General features: G+C 45.6%; 2 protein-coding genes across 3 annotated transcripts in view; one reads left to right on the top strand and one right to left on the bottom strand.

Moving 5' to 3' along the window:
• The window catches only part of EVA1C (eva-1 homolog C), a 45,848-nt gene extending 35,948 nt beyond the window's left edge, over nucleotides 1-9,900 (bottom strand). For both annotated transcript variants that reach the window (XM_075262564.1, XM_075262563.1), the window contains exon 1: nucleotides 9,469-9,900. In XM_075262564.1, coding sequence (XP_075118665.1) covers nucleotides 9,469-9,586 — 118 coding nt within the window. In that variant the 5' untranslated portion in view covers nucleotides 9,587-9,900. The remainder of the gene's footprint in view (nucleotides 1-9,468) is intronic.
• Nucleotides 9,901-16,949: 7,049 nt separating this feature from the next.
• URB1 (URB1 ribosome biogenesis factor) overlaps nucleotides 16,950-18,694 on the top strand; it is a 50,933-nt gene continuing 49,188 nt past the window's right edge. Inside the window, exon 1 of the mRNA XM_075263517.1 lies at nucleotides 16,950-17,134. Coding sequence (XP_075119618.1) covers nucleotides 16,987-17,134 — 148 coding nt within the window. The 5' untranslated portion in view covers nucleotides 16,950-16,986. The remainder of the gene's footprint in view (nucleotides 17,135-18,694) is intronic.

The raw sequence follows: 18,694 nt of genomic DNA on the forward strand, positions 1-18,694 counted from the left end.
TGTTACATCCTTAAAGGGGTTGTCCCATTATTGACACTTAATAAGTTGTCCCATTATGAACAGGGGATAAGTGTCCAATCACAGGGGGCCTGATTGCTGGGTACCCCAATGATTCAGAGGATGGGGTACCGAAAGTCCCCCATTTGGATGGAGCTCCAGTGTGCTTGCGTGACTAGCGCCCCATTTACTTTTATTGGGCTGAGGGCGCTGCCAGAGATTACAGTTCTCAGTGTTTCATTCACAAGGTGGCCTTAGGGCTCATTCACACGGAGTAAGAGGGGGCGGATTTTGGCGCTGAATCCACGTCATAATCAGCCCCCTCACAATTCAGGTCTATGTAGACTTCTAGCTTACTTTTTTCCGTGAGCAGCAACATGTGAGAAGCGAGCAGCCCTTTCTTTCGGCTGATTCAGCCCCGGCGTCCGCCTCGCGGCAGCACCCTCCGGGCTGTTCCCATTCATTTGAGCCTACTCTGGAGGGAAGCCGCGACTGTCGGAATCCGGGACAGTCGTGGCAAGTGCATTTTGGCCCTATTGTGACGTGGCCTCCCGCGTTACTCTGAGGACCAAAATCCGCCAATCCGCTCCCTGTATTAACGAGGCCTTAGGGTGACTTTGGGTCCCCATCTCTGGATCACTGGGACCCCTGGTGAATGGGTCCCCAGCGAATGGAGCACCACTTCTCTGGAGCTGTAATCTCTGGTAGCACCAGTTGTAAGTACTGGCGCTCACAAGGAGGCCTTAGGGGGTGTTTTGGTCATTGGGGAACCCAGCAATCAGGCCCCCTGCGATAGGGGATAAGTGTCCACAATAGGACAGCCCTTTTAAACCCTTCCCGACATCCACCATAATACTACGGTGGATATTGAGTCTTTAAACACGATACCCGCTCAGGAGCTGAAGGAACGTCATAGACACCAGGTCTTCACTGCATTAGACAGTTCTTGGATAAGGCCATATTCACACGAACTAGACGCAGTAAGCCACACACTACTTTTTCACAGATCATTCACTCGGGTCTGTTTTGCTCAATGAAGGCAATGGGTCAGTGAAGAAATAAATAAAAATGGATGTCTCTTGGGAAGCCGCTATCCCCTTATGCAATGAAACAAACTGCGGCATCCGTAGCTTTTCAGGATGGTGTCAGTAGTGCCCTGGTGCAGATATAGGAGATTCTACCGTCGGTAACTGACTGCTGGCTGCTTTCAAGGGGTTGTCCACTTTCTACTATTGAAAGCCTATCCTTAGCACAGGTCATCTATAATAGATATGTGAGAGTCTGACAGAGTTTGAATAGAGAGGTCACCAGTAGGTAGAGGGTTAATTGACCATTAATGGGGGAGGAGAAAGTGGTGGCGGTTACAGCTATGTCAAGGAGAAGGGCAAGAAGGTTGGCGGCACTCTACAGGGAGCACAGCTGGATAAGGCAAGTATGAAGTATATAGGTAGGCATTGTATGGGTGCTTGGGGAAGGGTAGCTATAGCGTATTGGTGGTGAGGTCTTTGGTGAGGTCTTTGGTATTGTTGTTATAGGACTAGGTTTTGTTCCAGGGGATTGTCAAGGTCTTAAGGCCCATCAGGCCGGGAGCTTATGGAGGTGCACCAAGGAACTAAAATTATTTGGTACCTCGGAGGTTGTGTTTAACAGCTGGGAATAAAACAGGAGCCAAGTATTGTACAAAAGGGCTTTGAGGACCTCTCTCGATGGGTCGCAGTGGGATTCATTCAGGTTCATATCTTTATGATGGAGACTTACCTTGTCTATTGATTTTTGGGGTTGAAAATATTAGATTTGGCACCTATGCTGTTTATTGAATAAAATGGCCGTGGCCACTTCTAACCACCTTGGTGTTTGAGTCTTTATTTAAGGAATATATTATACATAGTGTTGGCGAGCAGGACCATGGAGAATTCTTAAGGCGGGATAAGTGCCCACTGTCTTATGACTTGAGGATATATTACCGCGTTGCACCATCCACAGCCAGCGCATACATGTAGTTACATGGACTCCCTGGTAAATTAACACTCTATTTAATGGCTTTTATTGTACATAGCTGAAGCTTATTATATAACTCGAATGAAATGTTACAACATGCAGAGCAGAATAAAATATTCGTAGTTAATTATACCGCGCTCCAGTATATAATTAACACTTAATGAGATTGTATTCCTATACAGTTATAGAAATAAGTTACCTTTTTTGGCACACAGGCAGACACTTAAAGGGATACGTCATTAGAAAAAAAAACATGGTGTAAATCAAGTTTTTAGTGTATGTGAAACATTTTTTTTCAATATTTTTTTTTCTATTTCAGTGTACTCTCTGCAATGAAAAAAATCCTAAAACTCTGAAGTCTCAAAATACACTATTATGACAGTCAGTCTATCAGAAATTGCAGGAACCGGCTGACAACAAAGAGAAGTAGAACTAGCTATTTAAATCTTACACAGCGTTGAGAGATAGACCCCAAGCACCCAAACGTCTTCACCTGCCGCAAAGCCAGATGGACTTGTGCTGAATTTGGGGCTCAAGCTATCACCACAAAAACTGGAAGAAGACATAAACAGTCCAAAAACTGAAGTCTAACCAGAACCCACAATAAATTTACGAGGCAGATCAAAGCCAAGGGGATAAATCAGAAGAGTGCCACAAGTCAGTCTGAGAGGTAACATCAGAGCCCAAATCAGGAGACAAGCCAAAAAGTCAGTCTGAGAGGTAACGTCAGAGCCCAAATCAGAAGACAAACTTACAAGGCAGATCTAACCAAAGCCGAAGTCAGGAGACAAGATTATTTCCAGTAACAAGCCAAATGTCATTCCGAGAGGTAAGGTCAGAGCTCAAATCAAATGACAAAGCCCCATTCACACGACCGTATTTTGCGGGTCCTTAATCGTCCGCGATTGTGGATCTGCACAATATTAAGGTTAAATTGCCGTGTTGGCACTTTGTGATAAATTAGTGGGTTTTGGGTTGCAGTTTGGGCACTCAGTCTCTAAAAGGTTCGCCATCACTGACCTAGAGCCTCTGCTGCCCGAGGCAAGCTATAGAAAGGCACCCCTCCAAAAAAAAACCATGCCAATCTGGCTGTCTTTGGTTGCGTGATGAAACTATGATGAATAGGACACGGCCCCTCATTTGCAGATCAAATAATCCCCTTATTTGGCCCCTTCATAGTAGAACACCCCCTTTTTCTGGCCAACCACACGGTATATGACCACATAACCCCCCACACAGTATATGACCTCGCTTTTTATGCACCCTGGATATCAGTTTTAACCCTTTAAAAAAACCTAGACCACCGGAGATACTTGTTAGTAACCAAAAAGCCATTCTACCCCTCCAGGGATATTCATGGGCGTACCCGGGGATTTTACCTGGGGAAGGTGTTGGGATAGGGGCTTAGGAACGGATGTGGTGTCATTAAGGGCTGACAACGAATAGGGTAGGAAACATGTCCAGGTTTGATGCTGGCCCTGAATCCCTGCTCTACAACTCGTCGGACTCCCCCCTTCTGTGTGTCCATAACCAGGAATACTAAACCACCAATGTCGTATGTGTAGAAAGTTGGCAAAGTGAGCAACATATGGCACAGAGGGGGTGAATGTAGTAAGGGGCGCCGCTTTTCTTCGAATCCCAGAAATGACTGATCTGTCCTCTGTAATGCGTCCGGCGTGGCTGACATCACTAGCGACATTTTATATTTAGCCGCTGTGTTAAGTTCCCATTGAGTCTGAGAAAAGCCAAAAGCTGGAAAGGAAGAACTAGAACTCATTGTAAGTTTTCTTCCTGCGCGCTGGCTGTGACTGTGAGAACTTCTAACTGTGCAGGATAGGGAAGGCCGAGGAGGGCAAACGTAATGTTGTTTTATGCATTCCCTCGCAGCAGGCGTGGAAGCGATTAGAGAAAGCCTTAGAACGTGCAGGGAGGGATAAGCGGCGCAGGCAGGGAGATAGCTAAAGGAGAGATGTGATCGTACAGATTACACAGAGCGGAAAAACCATTGACCCAAGAAAGAATTCCCCACAATAATCCCCCCCGCAAATGTACAATCCTGAGAAGAGGAATGCTGCGGCGTCATGGCAGGAACCGAACCCGCTGCTATAGGAACATCTTATCATCGCTGACACCGAGCAAATATGCTGCGGGTTTTCTCTTATGGAATTGAATCTATAGTCGTTACCAAATCTTAGGCACAAATCCATGTGGATATGAAATAGACAACAAATTGCGATGTGGATTTTTCATATAAAACTTGTCGTGAATTTGCCACAACTTATGCTCCAAATTGGCAATTTTTTTCTGTTGCAAATTCCGTCCCGTGCTGACGTACCCTTATTATAGGACAACAGGTATAAGGACAGTCTCAGAAGTGTAGGAGATTAACCATTGTACAGTATGTGGAGTATATACAACCAATCTCGGTGTTAGCTCTTCATCATAGAGATAAGCAGAGACAGATGTGTCTGGCAGCCGCTTATCTCCATTTTGCTATGGAAATTAAAATATACCAGTGGATTTTATTTCTCAGTAGCAATGTCCCCATACTAGGTACATAAATATATCATTTATATAGATATGACATTTTAAGGGTGCATTCACACTACGTAAACGGCAGCTTATTCTGAATGTAAAACACGTTCAGAATAAGCGGCGTATAAAGCAGTTCCATTCATTTCTATGGCAGCCGGCATACGAGCGCTCCCCATAGAAATGAATGGGATGCTTTTTTCACTACGAGCACTCCCATTGAAGTGAATGGGATGTGCTGGCGTGTACGGCTCGGCATGAGCAGAGCTAGCCGTATACGAGGGGACTTCCCATTCACTACAATGGGAGTGCTGCCATTTTCCCCCACACTCAGCTCTGCTACCTCCACATTTCCTACACTCAGAGCTCTGCTGTCTCCATGTTCTCCCCCACACTCAGCTCTGCTACCTCCACATTCCCTACACTCAGAGCTCTGCTTTCTCCATGTTCTCCCCCACACTCAGCTCTGCTACCTCCACATTCCCTACACTCAGAGCTCTGCTGTCTCCATGTTCTCCCCCACACTCCGCTCTGCTAACTCCACATTCCCTACACTCAGAGCTCTGCTGTCTCTATGTTCTCCCCCACACTCAGATCTGCTACCTCCACATTCCCTACACTCAGAGCTCTGCTTTCTCCATGTTCTCCCCCACACTCAGCTCTGCTACCTCCACATTCCCTACACTCAGAGCTCTGCTGTCTCCATGTTCTCCCCCACACTCCGCTCTGCTAACTCCACATTCCCTACACTCAGAGCTCTGCTGTCTCTATGTTCTCCCCCACACTCAGATCTGCTACCTCCACATTCCCTACACTCAGAGCTCTGCTGTCTCCATATTCTCCCCCACACTCAGCTCTGCTACCTCCATATTCCCTACACTCAGAGCTCTGCTGTCTCCATGTTCTCCCTCACACTCAGCTCTGTTACGTTCACATTCCTTACACTCAGAGCTCTGCTGTCTCCATGTTTTGCATACCCACAGCTAGCGACACTATTTACAGGTTTCCCCCTATACACACACACACAACATTGCTTCTCACATGCTTTCCCTCCTGCACACACAGCTCTGCTATCTCTGTGCTCCCCCCAAACTCACAATTCTGCTACTTTCATGTTTCCTCCCTTCATACGGTCTGCTCCCTCCATACACTCAGCTCTGCTGTCTTCATGTCCCTGCACATACTCAGCTCTGTGTTCTCCACTTTTCCCTCCATACAATTAGCACTTTTACTTTTAAATGTCCCCACACTTAGCTCTGCTACATCAATCTTCACTCACACATTCTGCTCATTACAGGTAGTCTGTCAGCAGGAAAATCAGTATCAAACTTATGGCAGTTCCTTGTTGGTCATTGAGATAGATCACAGAGAGAAACTCCAGCAAGAGGTGAAAAAAAAAACCCTCTGCCTCTTGGTCCAATAGATATTTTGTGCATCAGAGTCAAAATTTTCCATGGTGTCCTGACCTGGACGCTGTGTGCCATGTATATCTGGACGCTGTATATAATATTATGTGGCACGGCGTACCCATCTGCTGAATGACTAAACAGTTGATCACTATATGGCAGTATTTAGCTGGTGCTGTTATGGATTGACTGCCTTAGAGGGTACCGCACCCAGGTCCGTCGCTGAACTGTGCACTAAAAAAATGGGATTTTAATTCTGATGTAATCCTATAGTCTGACAATTGGAAGAAGAACACGGACGTGATCAGAGTCATCCTCCCCAGGACGTGGAGAGAGAGCAGGATAATCATAACTTCCTTGTGCGGTCATTGAGATTATAATAACATTATGTGACTCAGGGAAGCGACACATCCCACTATGTACAGCCAACACACTACATCAAAATAGTCTTGTATCCCAATATACACCACCCTACAATATAGTGTGATAAGCTGGGGCTAAAATTTTCTCATAAGCCCCACCCAATTTATTTAGGTCCCGCCCCCGCTTAATGCCTATAAACAAAAAAACTGACACCCCAAAATGAATTGAACATAAAGCTCTAAAACAGATACTAACCCAAGACCAGACTCCAAACCGTATTCAGAAACAGATGAATAAATTCAGATCACAGAGAAGACTCCCCAAAAAGTACAAGCTAGACCCCAGAATAAAGACTCTTAAAATAAATACAGATTCCAAATCCAGATTCAACCTGAAGATGAATTGAGATTGTGATGTGCATCACTGGTACTGGGTGATCCAAGGCCCGGTATTGGGCCGCGGGGTCCTCTAACCTAAATCATGTGCCAGTTCTTTGTACTGACCACATAAACCTAACTTTGGGTGGAGTCAGAGTTGGAAAAAATTAGCAAACATAAAAGGATTAATTACTTTTAATTATATTACACAATTATCAATATTGTATAATAATTAGATGTATACTTTACTAGCATTACCTGCGACTTCATCCGCGTCCCCCCTCACTCCCTGGCCGATCCACCTCCAGCACACCCGCGGGCCCACCTTCCTCAAAGCATCAGGCCCCCTTCTCCCCACAGGCGCTCCCACGCTCATGAGCTTCCTTCACCGTGGCGCATCCGCCGCCGTCACTCATGCCCGCGCGCCTCACCAGCCCTCCTCTGTGTTGCACAACAATGGCCCTCGCTGCTTCAACACACACAAACCAAACGCCCCCACCGATGCCCCCCTACCACTGTTCCCTTGCGGGCCCACCCCTGGCGGCAAATTCGCGGGCAGGTGCGCCTGTCTGCTGAATGCGTGGTTCCGCGGCCGCAACCTATGCTGGCACCGCGCTGCTGGCCGGCATGGCAGCGTCGCTCTGGAGCTGCGAGCAGCTGACATGTTTTCTGGCGCAGACTTGGGCACTGGTGCCGCCCACTCAATGCCACCAACATATTGGGCTGCGCGGCTTCCCCTGCAGCCCACCCCCAGACTGCAGACAACCAATAGGAGCTCCGCTGAAAGACCTGCGATGACATCATCTCAGATCCTGCAGTAGAGTCGGAGACAACTTTCACCGGTCAAGGCCGGGATTCCGGTGGAGTGTGGGACCTAAGATGTAGTCTATGTTTCCTTCCTCATGAGTATCTAGGTATGTGTGAAATCTCACCTAAATCCGTTCAGCCATTCGGCTGTGATTGAGGAACAAACATCCAAGGTTTGCGGAGGCATCAGGGGGCTGCCGCCGAAGTCGCGGGTTATAGCTAGTTTATAATATTAGTAGGAAGGATTGTACACTGTCTAAAAATAAGTATTTGGACACCTGTGGTCTGAGCAGCAAGAGCGGCAATTACAGCCTCGACCCTCCACGGCATGCTTTCCAAAAGTCCTTGTATGATGGCTAGTGGTATTTTATTCCATTCGGCTTGGAGAAGACAGGTAAGTTCTTTCTCCAATTTTGGATGGCTGCTGCACCCCTTAGTTCGGCGATCCAACTCGTCCCAGAGGTGCTCGACAGAGTTCAAGTCTGGGCTCTGGGCAGGCCAGTCCAGTCGGTTAACCTGATTGTGACTGTATCAAGCCATGGTATACTACATGACAGCTGGCGTTGTCATCCTGGAAGTAACATTGGTCCAACCCATAGAACCGCCATAGTGTAGGAAGCACACTGTTATCTAAGATAGTACAATAGGTATTGGCTGCTGCTTGACATTGAGTATCACTGCTTAGGCTAATTTCACATCAGCACTGGAGTATCCTTTGGAAATCCCCAGAAACAGTCTAAAAAAAGGGGAAGGATCCCATAATAGTCAACGGTATCGGCCCTTGTCCGCGTGTAACCGATTTTTTAGCGGTCTGGTGCAGCACAGATGTGAACCTAGTCTAAGCTCACTTGTAAGTGGAATCTCAGGTCTTTCTTTTGGTCAATACACAAACAATAGGAGTAGAAACCGTGTCGTCCTAGTCTCAGGATCTACCAGGCACGTATGGTATTTATGGTGCGGTCTATATACCATATCATTTATGCTCCGGAAAGTACCTGTAATTTGCAGAAGTAATTTGTGCAGGCGTGATAATGAATGGCGGTATAAAATGTACCCACAAATACCACATAAATAATACAGTAACATTGACAATCACAACAACAACAATATTAGTCAGCATTGTAAGAGGAGGGAGCAGGGAGTGTCAGAGTGCCCCTTTATACTGCAATAAGCCATATACATGCACAGGGGAATACAAAATAAAATCTCACAATTACTTGTCACAATACTAAACTATCCTGGTGCTTCTAAAGGCAAAATTTACAAAATGAAAAAATAAAATGAACCATTATTACATATCAGAGAACAGAAGACAGCAAAAGCTATGGCCCCGTGCACACTGCAATCTGCTACGATACTGTGAAGGTGATGTATAGCGCCCAACAAAGGCCAGAAGGTGCACTCCTATAGACTTCGGGGGGGGGGGGGGGGGGGGAAGGAGCACTGGGCATCAATTTGATGTATAGGGTTAACTTGGGATATCCATTACACATAAGTAATGTATTGTATACAGTCCTGTGCAAATGTTTTAGGCAGACAATTAAACTAAGAATGCTTTCAGAAATAGCCCATCAATATTTGGTGTGACCTTTGCCCTTTGGAAGAAGAGTCCTGGAAGTGATGATATGACCCCTGATCTCATCCTTATCCAGTCTGTCTGGGATGACATGAAGAGACAGACGGATTGGACAAGCCTACATCCGCAGCTGTGCTTAGATGTCCAAGATGGCCGGAACAACCTCCCTGCCCAGTCCTGCCAAAAACTGTCCGAGAAGAACTGATGGAGGGCAAAGGTCACACCGAATATTGATGGGATTTACATTTCTCTTGTCTTCATTCAATTTGTTTTAAACTATTAACCCTTCTATTCTTAATTTGCAGCATTTTTTCCGCAACCAACCGGAACATTTGCCAAATAATAGACATTTCTAGACACTATGATGTGGTATACAAGTCCATCGTATTACATCTCCATAGGGATAGGTTACCTGAGAAGTCGGCCAGGGCAGAGACCTCTGTGGTCCAGAGTAAGAAGATGCAGAGGGCAATGCTGGTGCGGGTCACTGGCTCCACCTGTCTCCCTTCATACCCATCCCGCTTGATCATGATGTGGAGCTCCTGCCTGGGGACTCACATGATCTGATCTTCTATCCAGCCTGTCCTGGGAAACAAGGACCTGCAGATTTGAGCTGTCAGGACTCTTCATGTACAATGTGGCTCAGGGTTCTCTCCTCATGGACTAGGTGTCTGGGCTTCCCTTCGCACACCCCCTTTCCTGCTGCTGGATCTGTTCTTACGTGTCTTTCTACCTCTTACATCATTTCGGAAGGGCTGCCAGGTACTTCAAGGGGGCAGGTTGGTCCTGGGGCAGGTTGCGTATCAGTAGAAGGGTCCAGTTTCCTCTGGAGGAGTCTGTCCCATCTTCACTGATGACTGGGAATAAACAGAGGATCCCTCCCTGCGGCTGCAGCACGTGGAATGTTTGGTGACCCAGACATATCCTCCCACTTACACAACTTCTACTGTTTGGGAGTCAATGGGGCTCGGGAACATGTGCGACTGAAGCCATCTAGTGGCAACCTTCTACAAGGATGTGATTTGTGTTTTCTGGAATCTATGCCAACCCGAATCTGTGACTTGTCACATCTATAGTGGTGGTGGCTGGAGAAACCTTCATGTCTCTCAGAATGTGCACCAGACATGAAGGTAGCAGGGGTAGGTGCGACATAGAACCCGTATATTATTGTATCATATAAAATACCCCCCACCCTCAACTTCTAAGCACGGACTCTTGTTTTGACAGTCAGGTGCAACAAAAGTCTTGGAAAGATGATACTGAAATAGATCAATATCCAAGGAAAAAGGCAGCACTAACTATGACGTTTACTCCATGTGTATAGGCAACGTGGTGAGCCTTTCAGCTTGACAATGGCTCACCAGAGCTGAAACGTTGGCCATACACATGGACTAAACTTCACTATTGTCTATTTAAAAACAACGGAGTGCTGCCTTTTCCTTGGATACTGAAATAGATACAAGACACAGAGGTAGATAGATATGATACTGTGATAGATGATATAAATAGATAAATATCTGACTGATTGATAAATAGATAGATATTGAGATGGATGGATATACTTAGATAATAGTTAGATCTGCAATTGCTGAATAGCAATTAAAAACTATGGTTTTGCGTATGGATATATACAAATATATCAATCTTAAATATCTATCTACCAGTATATATGTGTGTGTGTATATATATATATATATATATATATATATATATATATGTAAAGAATTATATGATATGTCTGTAGAGATTGTTTCAGTGGCGTAACTAGGAATGGCGGGGCCCCGTGGCGAACTTTTGACATTGCCCCCCCCCCCCCCCCCCGATGCTGAGGACCTCGACCAACTGACCCCTACCGCTGCCCCCCCCCCCCCCGCATTTCTGCGCACACTATAATATCTCATATTGCCCCCTGCACACAGTATTATGTCCCCATACTGGCCCCAGTACACACTATTATGTCCCCATACTGGCCCCAGTACACACTATTATGTCCTCATAGTGGCCCCAGTACACAGTATTATGTCCCCATACTGGCCCCAGTACACAGTATTATGTCCCCATAGTGGCCCCTCCATACAGTATTATCCCCCATAGTGGCCCCTGCACACACAGTATTATGTCCCCATAGTGGCCCCAGTACACAGTATTATGTCCCTTTGTGGACACACATGAACAATTATTATACTCTGGGGTCTTTTCAGACCGTGAAAGACCGGGCCCCTGTGTTGTAGGTCATATCATGTCACGCAAGTAGGCCGAAGCCTGGAGAGGTAAGTACCACAGTTTTTTATGTTATCTTACCTCTCCCGGGCCTCTGATCGTAATACTCGGGGATCCGAAAAGATCCCTGAGTATAATAGTGCTTGTGGGGCCTGCGCCGTCGCTTACCCCTAGCCCCTGCCAGGATTGGTAAGTATATAGGGCCCGTTACCGGCTGGAGTAACTCCAGCCGTTAACGACCTATTAAACAATAAATTAAAAAAATGCAGCGGTAGTGGCTGTCGCCGGGCCCCCTAATGTCCCGGGCCCTGTGGCAGCTCCCTCCGCTGCTTCCCCGGTAGTTACGCCCCTGGATTGTCTCTTTGTAAAGTGTATTTACACACACACACGTTAACTGTCTAGGTAACTAAGTATACATACCATATATAGAGAGAGTAAAAAATGCATCCATCTACCCATCTATCTATCTAGTAAAAGCAGGACCTTTGGAAGGTAAGTCAGGCACACAGAGGCACAGGTACCAGCTCACATGTGCAGTTTTTATTGGAAACTGTTCCAACAGTCCAACTTAGAACAGCTTACATCAGCAAAAACAATTAAAACATAAACCGTCCTTTAAGCTACGGCCCCACGGGACGATCCACAGCGCTAAAGTGCTGACTTTCTGTTACAATTATATCTACAGGAAAGCCTCCGGCGTCACCTGTACAGTTGGTATAACAGCTAAGGGGGCACCCGTCCCCGCCCTCTGTCATTCCACCTGTTTTCCGTCCTAAGCCCTGGCGAAACTGCATAGGGGACGTCTTCTCGGCGGTCAGTTTTAAAACCTATTAATTTGAATGGGTTTTAAAAGCAAACTGCCCCTGTCTGCCTGTGGCCTCTCCGCAGGAAAATCGTTTTTTTAGACAGACTCAATGTCCAACTTTGTGTCCGGTCATAAAAAACGGTTTCCCCGTCGAAAGGCTGCACTGGTGGTTTGCTTTCAAAACCCATTGAAATGGGTGCCTCTGCATAAACTCACCCTTAGTGTCTAGATCAGGGGTAGGGAACCTTTGGCTCTCCAGCTGCTGTGAAACTACAACTCCCAGCATGCTCCATTCACTTCCATGGGAGTTCCCAGAACAGCAGAGCCAGTATGCATGCTGGGAGTTGTAGTTTTGCAACAGCTGGAGAGCTGCACGTTCCCTACCCCTGGTCTAGATATTCCAGGCTGGGTCCCTGTAGAAGTAGGAAATTTTCTCAATCTGGGAAAGCTGGGTGATAATATTTGTGAGTCTAATCATGACTGGAGTAACTAGCTAAAGCATGAGTATATGTTAACAAGGGCAAAAAGTTTGTGACCCCATTGAAGGCAAACAACATGGATTATCTGGGCATCTGAAGGTCACTCAGGACTAACTACACCCTGCCCTGACGCCCTCTTCTACAGGGACACCTACACCAAAATACGGACCGCTTACCCTTGTCTCCACTTTTCTTGCTGCACTATGGACCCAGTCATGTCATTTTATATTATTAACCATCAAAAATCGCAATAAAGTAATGTTCCTCATACCCCTGACCCTACTGCAGCACTTACCACCGGCGCAAAAATAGACTTCAAGCCGTCGTGTTAGAAGCTTGAGGTGATATAGGCGCGGTGTAGGCACAGACTTATCTTCCAGTCTACACTTTCCTATTGAACCATTGCCAAAAATGTAATCCGCTGCTCCTATCACAAAAACTCAAACAAAACGCAGGGAAACTCAAACAACATGACAAATACAGGGCATCGGGGAGCCTGAGAACCTGCCGCGGGTAATATAAGCCCGTCTATCACACATTCCATCCTCATGATCCGATGCCTTCGATAGCCGCAACACAAAAGCTATATATTTCCCTCTTTACAAATGGTCTTCATTAGAAATCTGGAGGAGAAGACATCAATCTCAGAAAGAATGCCCAGAGTTTTGTGGAAGATGCATGAAAAACTATGGCTGACCACTCCCATGAAGATCGGAGACGGCGCAGGGAAGACGGAGAGATATCGTAGTGCTTTTATAGCTGGAAAGGTGCTTGGAGAAGTGAAAGGGATTTTCTGGCCCCAAATGGATTTTTAGTATTTATGACCTATCCAAAGGGTAGGCCGGGGCCTCACGTAGTGTAATCGCTGCGACTTATGTGTTTATTTGTCCATGAGCGACACCTCAGGCAGACCCTAGAGATGGGAAGTGAAGGTTATAGGTGACATTGATGAGCGATGAAGTGCCAGGGCTATGGAGACAGTAGGACTATCCTCCAACAGCCTAATCTGAGGCTACATGCACACGACCGCAAATACTGATCAGTATGCGCACATATACATGTCTGCATTGCATCAGTATGTCGTCCGCAATCACGGATCTTATATGATTCCCTACAATGGTCTGTGCCGCAAATGCAGACAAATATAGGACCTGCTTTATAATTTGGAGACCCCTTCTACAGCCTGGACACACAGTTTTTGCGGACTTGTGTATGGTCCCGCACGTTAATGCATAATTGCTGACCCACAATTGGTGATAAATTTACAGTCATGGAGCCAGTCAGAAGCGGTAACGATCCTCTAATTCAATAAGTTGAATTCCTATGAAAGTTATTATGAAACAACAAACTATGTATCTAATTCTACAATATTAATCATTCTACAATATCATTAAAAAGAATCATTGTATATCATATTTTGAAGCCAGTAACTTTTTTCCAACTCTGACTCCACCCTAACCTGGTCCCAACTCCACAGCCCTGCAAAATACGCTATCCAACTTCTCCAGACATTTCATCTCACCTTGGATTCCCAGGAGTCTTTCAGTTTTCAGATCCCCGTCAAGCAGAGGAAGAGTCTCTTCAGCTCCTTAGTATTCTTTGCACTGTGAATTGAAACTTTACTCATTAGGTATCTGCACCCAGAAAACAGAACATACAAGGCTGTTACTCTACTGACTGAGCCACAAGCTCTATTAGCTTTAACAGACTGTGTTCTTCTTATACCAAGCTGCAATAGCATTGTTCTGCCCTTACATAATATAGTGTACATAGAGATATATAATATAGTGTACATAGAGATTTCTCTGTATGCCAGTTCATTGTATGCGTATAAATACATTTTCTAAGCAAGTAAGGGGGCGTTGTTGTCACTACCGTTGTTGTCCGTTATGAAGGTGTCCGTTTAAAAGAAAAAAACGGACACCTATCATAACGGACATTAACGGACACTAACTGATGCTAACTGATGTTAATGCGTCCGTTTTTTTAACTGATCCATTTAATGGATCAGTTAAAAAAAACGGACACATTAGTATCAGTTAGCATCAGTTGGTGTCCGTTTTTTATACTGTCCGTTTTTTTCTTTTTTGCTGTTTATGCTTTCTGAGCATGTGCAGAAAATAAACGGACAGAAAAAAACGGACTGTAACTGATGGCCATCAGTTACTGTCCGTTATATGTCCGTTGCCCATAGACCTCAATGTTAAATAAAAAAAACGGACACTTTCTGTCCGTTTTTTCAAACGGACAAAAAAATCCTGCATGTGTGATTTCTCTGTCCGCTTGAAAAAACGGACATGGTTGTTAACGGACCCTTAAGGACACAAACTGACAACAGATGAAATCCCATTGAAATGAATGGAAATTGTAACGGACACAGCTAGTGTCCGTTGCTAAAATCTTGAACGGACAGTAGCAACGGACACTGCAATCGGACACCAACGGTAGTGTGAACGCCCCCTAACATACAGGCCTATAGAGATATTTCTCTATATGTTATACATATGCAGACAAAAAACATACCTAATAAAAAAAAAAAAAAAATTATTAAGGCTTTAGTCATTTTTTTTATAATCTATTCAGTATTGATTACTAAATGACGTTACTAAAAATAGGATAATTGTTCATTTTAATTAACTGATAACAGTCTGGGGTCGAAAATTATTTCTCGGGTCTGGATATAACTGCGCCCTTTTATAAAGGCCGCGCTCACTTTTTCTGTGACTTGTGATTTGCAAATCGCCCAGTGATGGGCTCTGCCAGGATGACGTCACTGCTTCTTCTCTTACTCAGTCCATAGCTAGTAACAGCCCCTCAATCCTGAATCCTGCAGTAGTCCCGACCTGTGTGGTCTTAGGCGTAAAGGGTTTTTCTGGGAATACAATATTGAAGGCCGATCTCGTGTCACTCCAGGGATAGGCCCTCAGTACTGGGACCCATTTATATTCCATTTATTATAATCCATAGTATGTGGCAGCTTACTTTATTTACCACAGTAGTAAAAAGCTAATGTTTTTCATTGCAGAAGGATCCTACAAGGAGATTTATACTACACTTACATATTTGTGTGGATGGGATTCTATAGGAGACATATGTAATTGTATACAATACAGTGGTCTATGTCAGGGCCTTATGTTTCACACATATGGCAGGGACATTTTCTTGGCATATGCCCCGAAAGTCAAGCTTGAATGCGGTGTCAGTGTATTTGCAGGGTTTTTCAGAGGTGTACATCTGGAGGATTTCCCAATATACATATATATATATATACCCTAGCTTTTTCTCTGACAGATACCCCTGCAACATCGTAAAGTGGTAATAGAAGAAAATGGTATACCACACTGTAACCATTCTGGTTCTGCTCCCTCTGTATGAAATACAGGTTAGCTGCACTACTCCATAAAAGGTATACTGACGTATAGTAGCCCGACAAAGGCCATAGAGGGCTCTCTGTTGGTTCCCAATGGGTATATGGGGCCTGTAGAATATGTAGATGTAGCAGAGATAACCCGAACTTCTGCAACTGGTTAAACTGCTGCAGCGCAATAACTTATCACAGAATATAATAAAAAAAACTATGAAAAGCCAATGGAAAAACATTTTTAAAAGACTTCTGATTTCTTCTTGTTGTCTTCTGTGATAAGATGTGATGGCGGATTTTGGGTGCTGTCCTACTATCCCAGGGGAGCGGGCAGAACGTCCTGACTTCAACTCTCCCTTCGTTCAGCGGACAGAGACATGTCCGTCAGCTCCCTGCTTCACCATTCAGCCCCTGTAGCTGTAGGGTTTGTCCCTTTATCAGTCAGGTAACGATCACGCCGCAGAGCTACAAACCGCACATATAAACCTGCATTTATATTACTGCTGGCTTCAGAGCTGAAATCTCCCAGCATTCCTTGCGAGGTCAGTATAGGCGCACAGCTTCTTCCTGTAACTTACAGTTTGGAAAGTGTTTTTTTTTCCGCCATATACTATGTAAGAGTCTGATGTAGCCAATAGCTCCCTATATGTATAGGGGATATTATATATGTATAGGGGATATATGTATAAGGGATATATGTATAGGGGCTGTATACTGGGCAGACACTAGTCCTCACATTACATAGAGATCGCTGCCACCCCGTGGTAATATCTGGTACTGCAGGGGAATTCCTCTCTATAGGAAGAGTCGTGAACGCAATTTTTTTTGGCTTTACCAAGTCCTGTCATCCTGATAAGCTTCTACATTACAACCTATGTCTGCTAATGCCTGGACATGATGTATTCTGTATACTGTCCTATATACACAGGATCACTGTCCTCCTCCGGAACCTCTGCACACGCCATGTTGTTTCCGGGGGAGCCTGGTGCGCACGGACTGCTTCCTCTCTGCTGTCCCCACGTGTTTTGCTGCCGCTGACAGTAGGCAGAGTGCAGCCAGCAGATCATGGGGAAGAAGAGGAAGAGCACAGGGGCCAAAGGGGCCAGTGAGGAGACACAGGGGCCCCAGGCCAAGAAGCCCAAGTCACCGGAAGTGGAATTCACAGGGACCCTCTTCAAATCCTTATTAAAAGACCCCCAGACTGCATTGAAAGGTGGGAGAGCGTAGCTAGTCTAGTATACATGTATACTGAGCTATCTGTGGCCATGGGACGGTCATATACTTGTCTATACCTTGTATCTGCTGCTGGGAAAGCTGGGTGACTACAGCTATGGCTGCCAGTACAGGGGTTGTCACCCAGCTCTCCTGTAAATGATAGATCCTTATTCACCCTATAGCGCTCTAACTACACTGATTTTCTTTCAGGGTCTTGGGAAAGGTGAGTGACAATTTGGAAGTTATATTGATAACCAGTTCTGTCGTCACCCAGCTTTCCGAGAGGGAACGTGGCGTCATGTGATGTAATGTAATACGGCTTTGTAGTACAGGGGTGATCACGTTTGCAATGTAAGACTGGGTTCACACGATGTCTTTTGACATGTAATGTGGCACGTAGACGCCGCGGGAGCTTTTGCGGGCCATATACGCTCCCATTGATTTTGTTTGGACAACCCCTTTAGGATATATTGCCACTAGAGATGAGCGAGTACTGTTGGGATCAGCCGATCCGAACAGCACGCTCCATAGAAATGAATGGATGCACCTGGTACTTCCGCTTGGACATAGCCGGCGCGCTTAAAGAGGACCTTTCACCATATCTGGGCACAGGCAGTGTTATATACTGCCAGAAAGCTGACAGTGCGCTGAATTCAGCGCACTGTCGGCTTTCCCGATCCGTGCCCGGTGTAAAGCGCTATCGGTCCCGGTACCGTAGCGCTTTACAGTCAGAAGGGTGTTTCTGACCATTAGCCAGAGACGTCCTTCTGCCTCGCGGCGCCAATCGCGCTGTGCTGTGGAGCCGGGAGGAACGCCCCCTCCCCCTCCTGATAATGCTAGTCTACGGACAAGCTGTGTGGGCAGAGGGAGGGGGCGTTCCTCCCGGCTCCACAGCACAGCGCGATTGGCGCCGCGAGGCAGAAGGACATCTCTGGCTAACAGTCAGAAACGCCCTTCTGACCATAGAAGAGCTACGGTACCGGGCCGTAAGCTCTTCACACCGGGCACAGATTGGGAAAGCCGACAGTGCGCTGAATTCAGCGCACTGTCAGCTTTCTGGCAGTGTATAACACTGCCTGTGCCCGGATATGGTGAAAGGTCCTCTTTAACCCCCCGCGTGCCGGCTACGTCCATTCATTTCTATGCAAGCGTGCTGTTCGGATCGGCTGATCCGAACAGTACTCGCTCATCTCTAATTGCCACATATACAGCTCCTATGCAGAAACCTGTAACTCCATGGTTATTTGATACAAACTTTGCAAACAGAAAAATGAATCCTGGTATATTTATTTTAGATGCAGTGGAGCAATTATTATCATCATCATCATCCAATGACCGGACTGATTTGCTTGTGTAACTTAAAGGGGTATTCCAGCCAGAAGCATTTATCACTTGTTCACTATAGACATGAGATTAGGGCCCTGTGCACACAGATAAATCCAGACCAGAAAAGCAAGTGATTATATGACAGTAATATGTAACAAACCATACATGTAATTATTATAGAATATTAATAACGGTATAATATGATATATGATAAGATTTTATTTTAAAGCTG

Source organism: Leptodactylus fuscus, chromosome 2, assembly GCF_031893055.1.
Source record: "Leptodactylus fuscus isolate aLepFus1 chromosome 2, aLepFus1.hap2, whole genome shotgun sequence".
NCBI lineage: Eukaryota > Metazoa > Chordata > Amphibia > Anura > Leptodactylidae > Leptodactylus > Leptodactylus fuscus.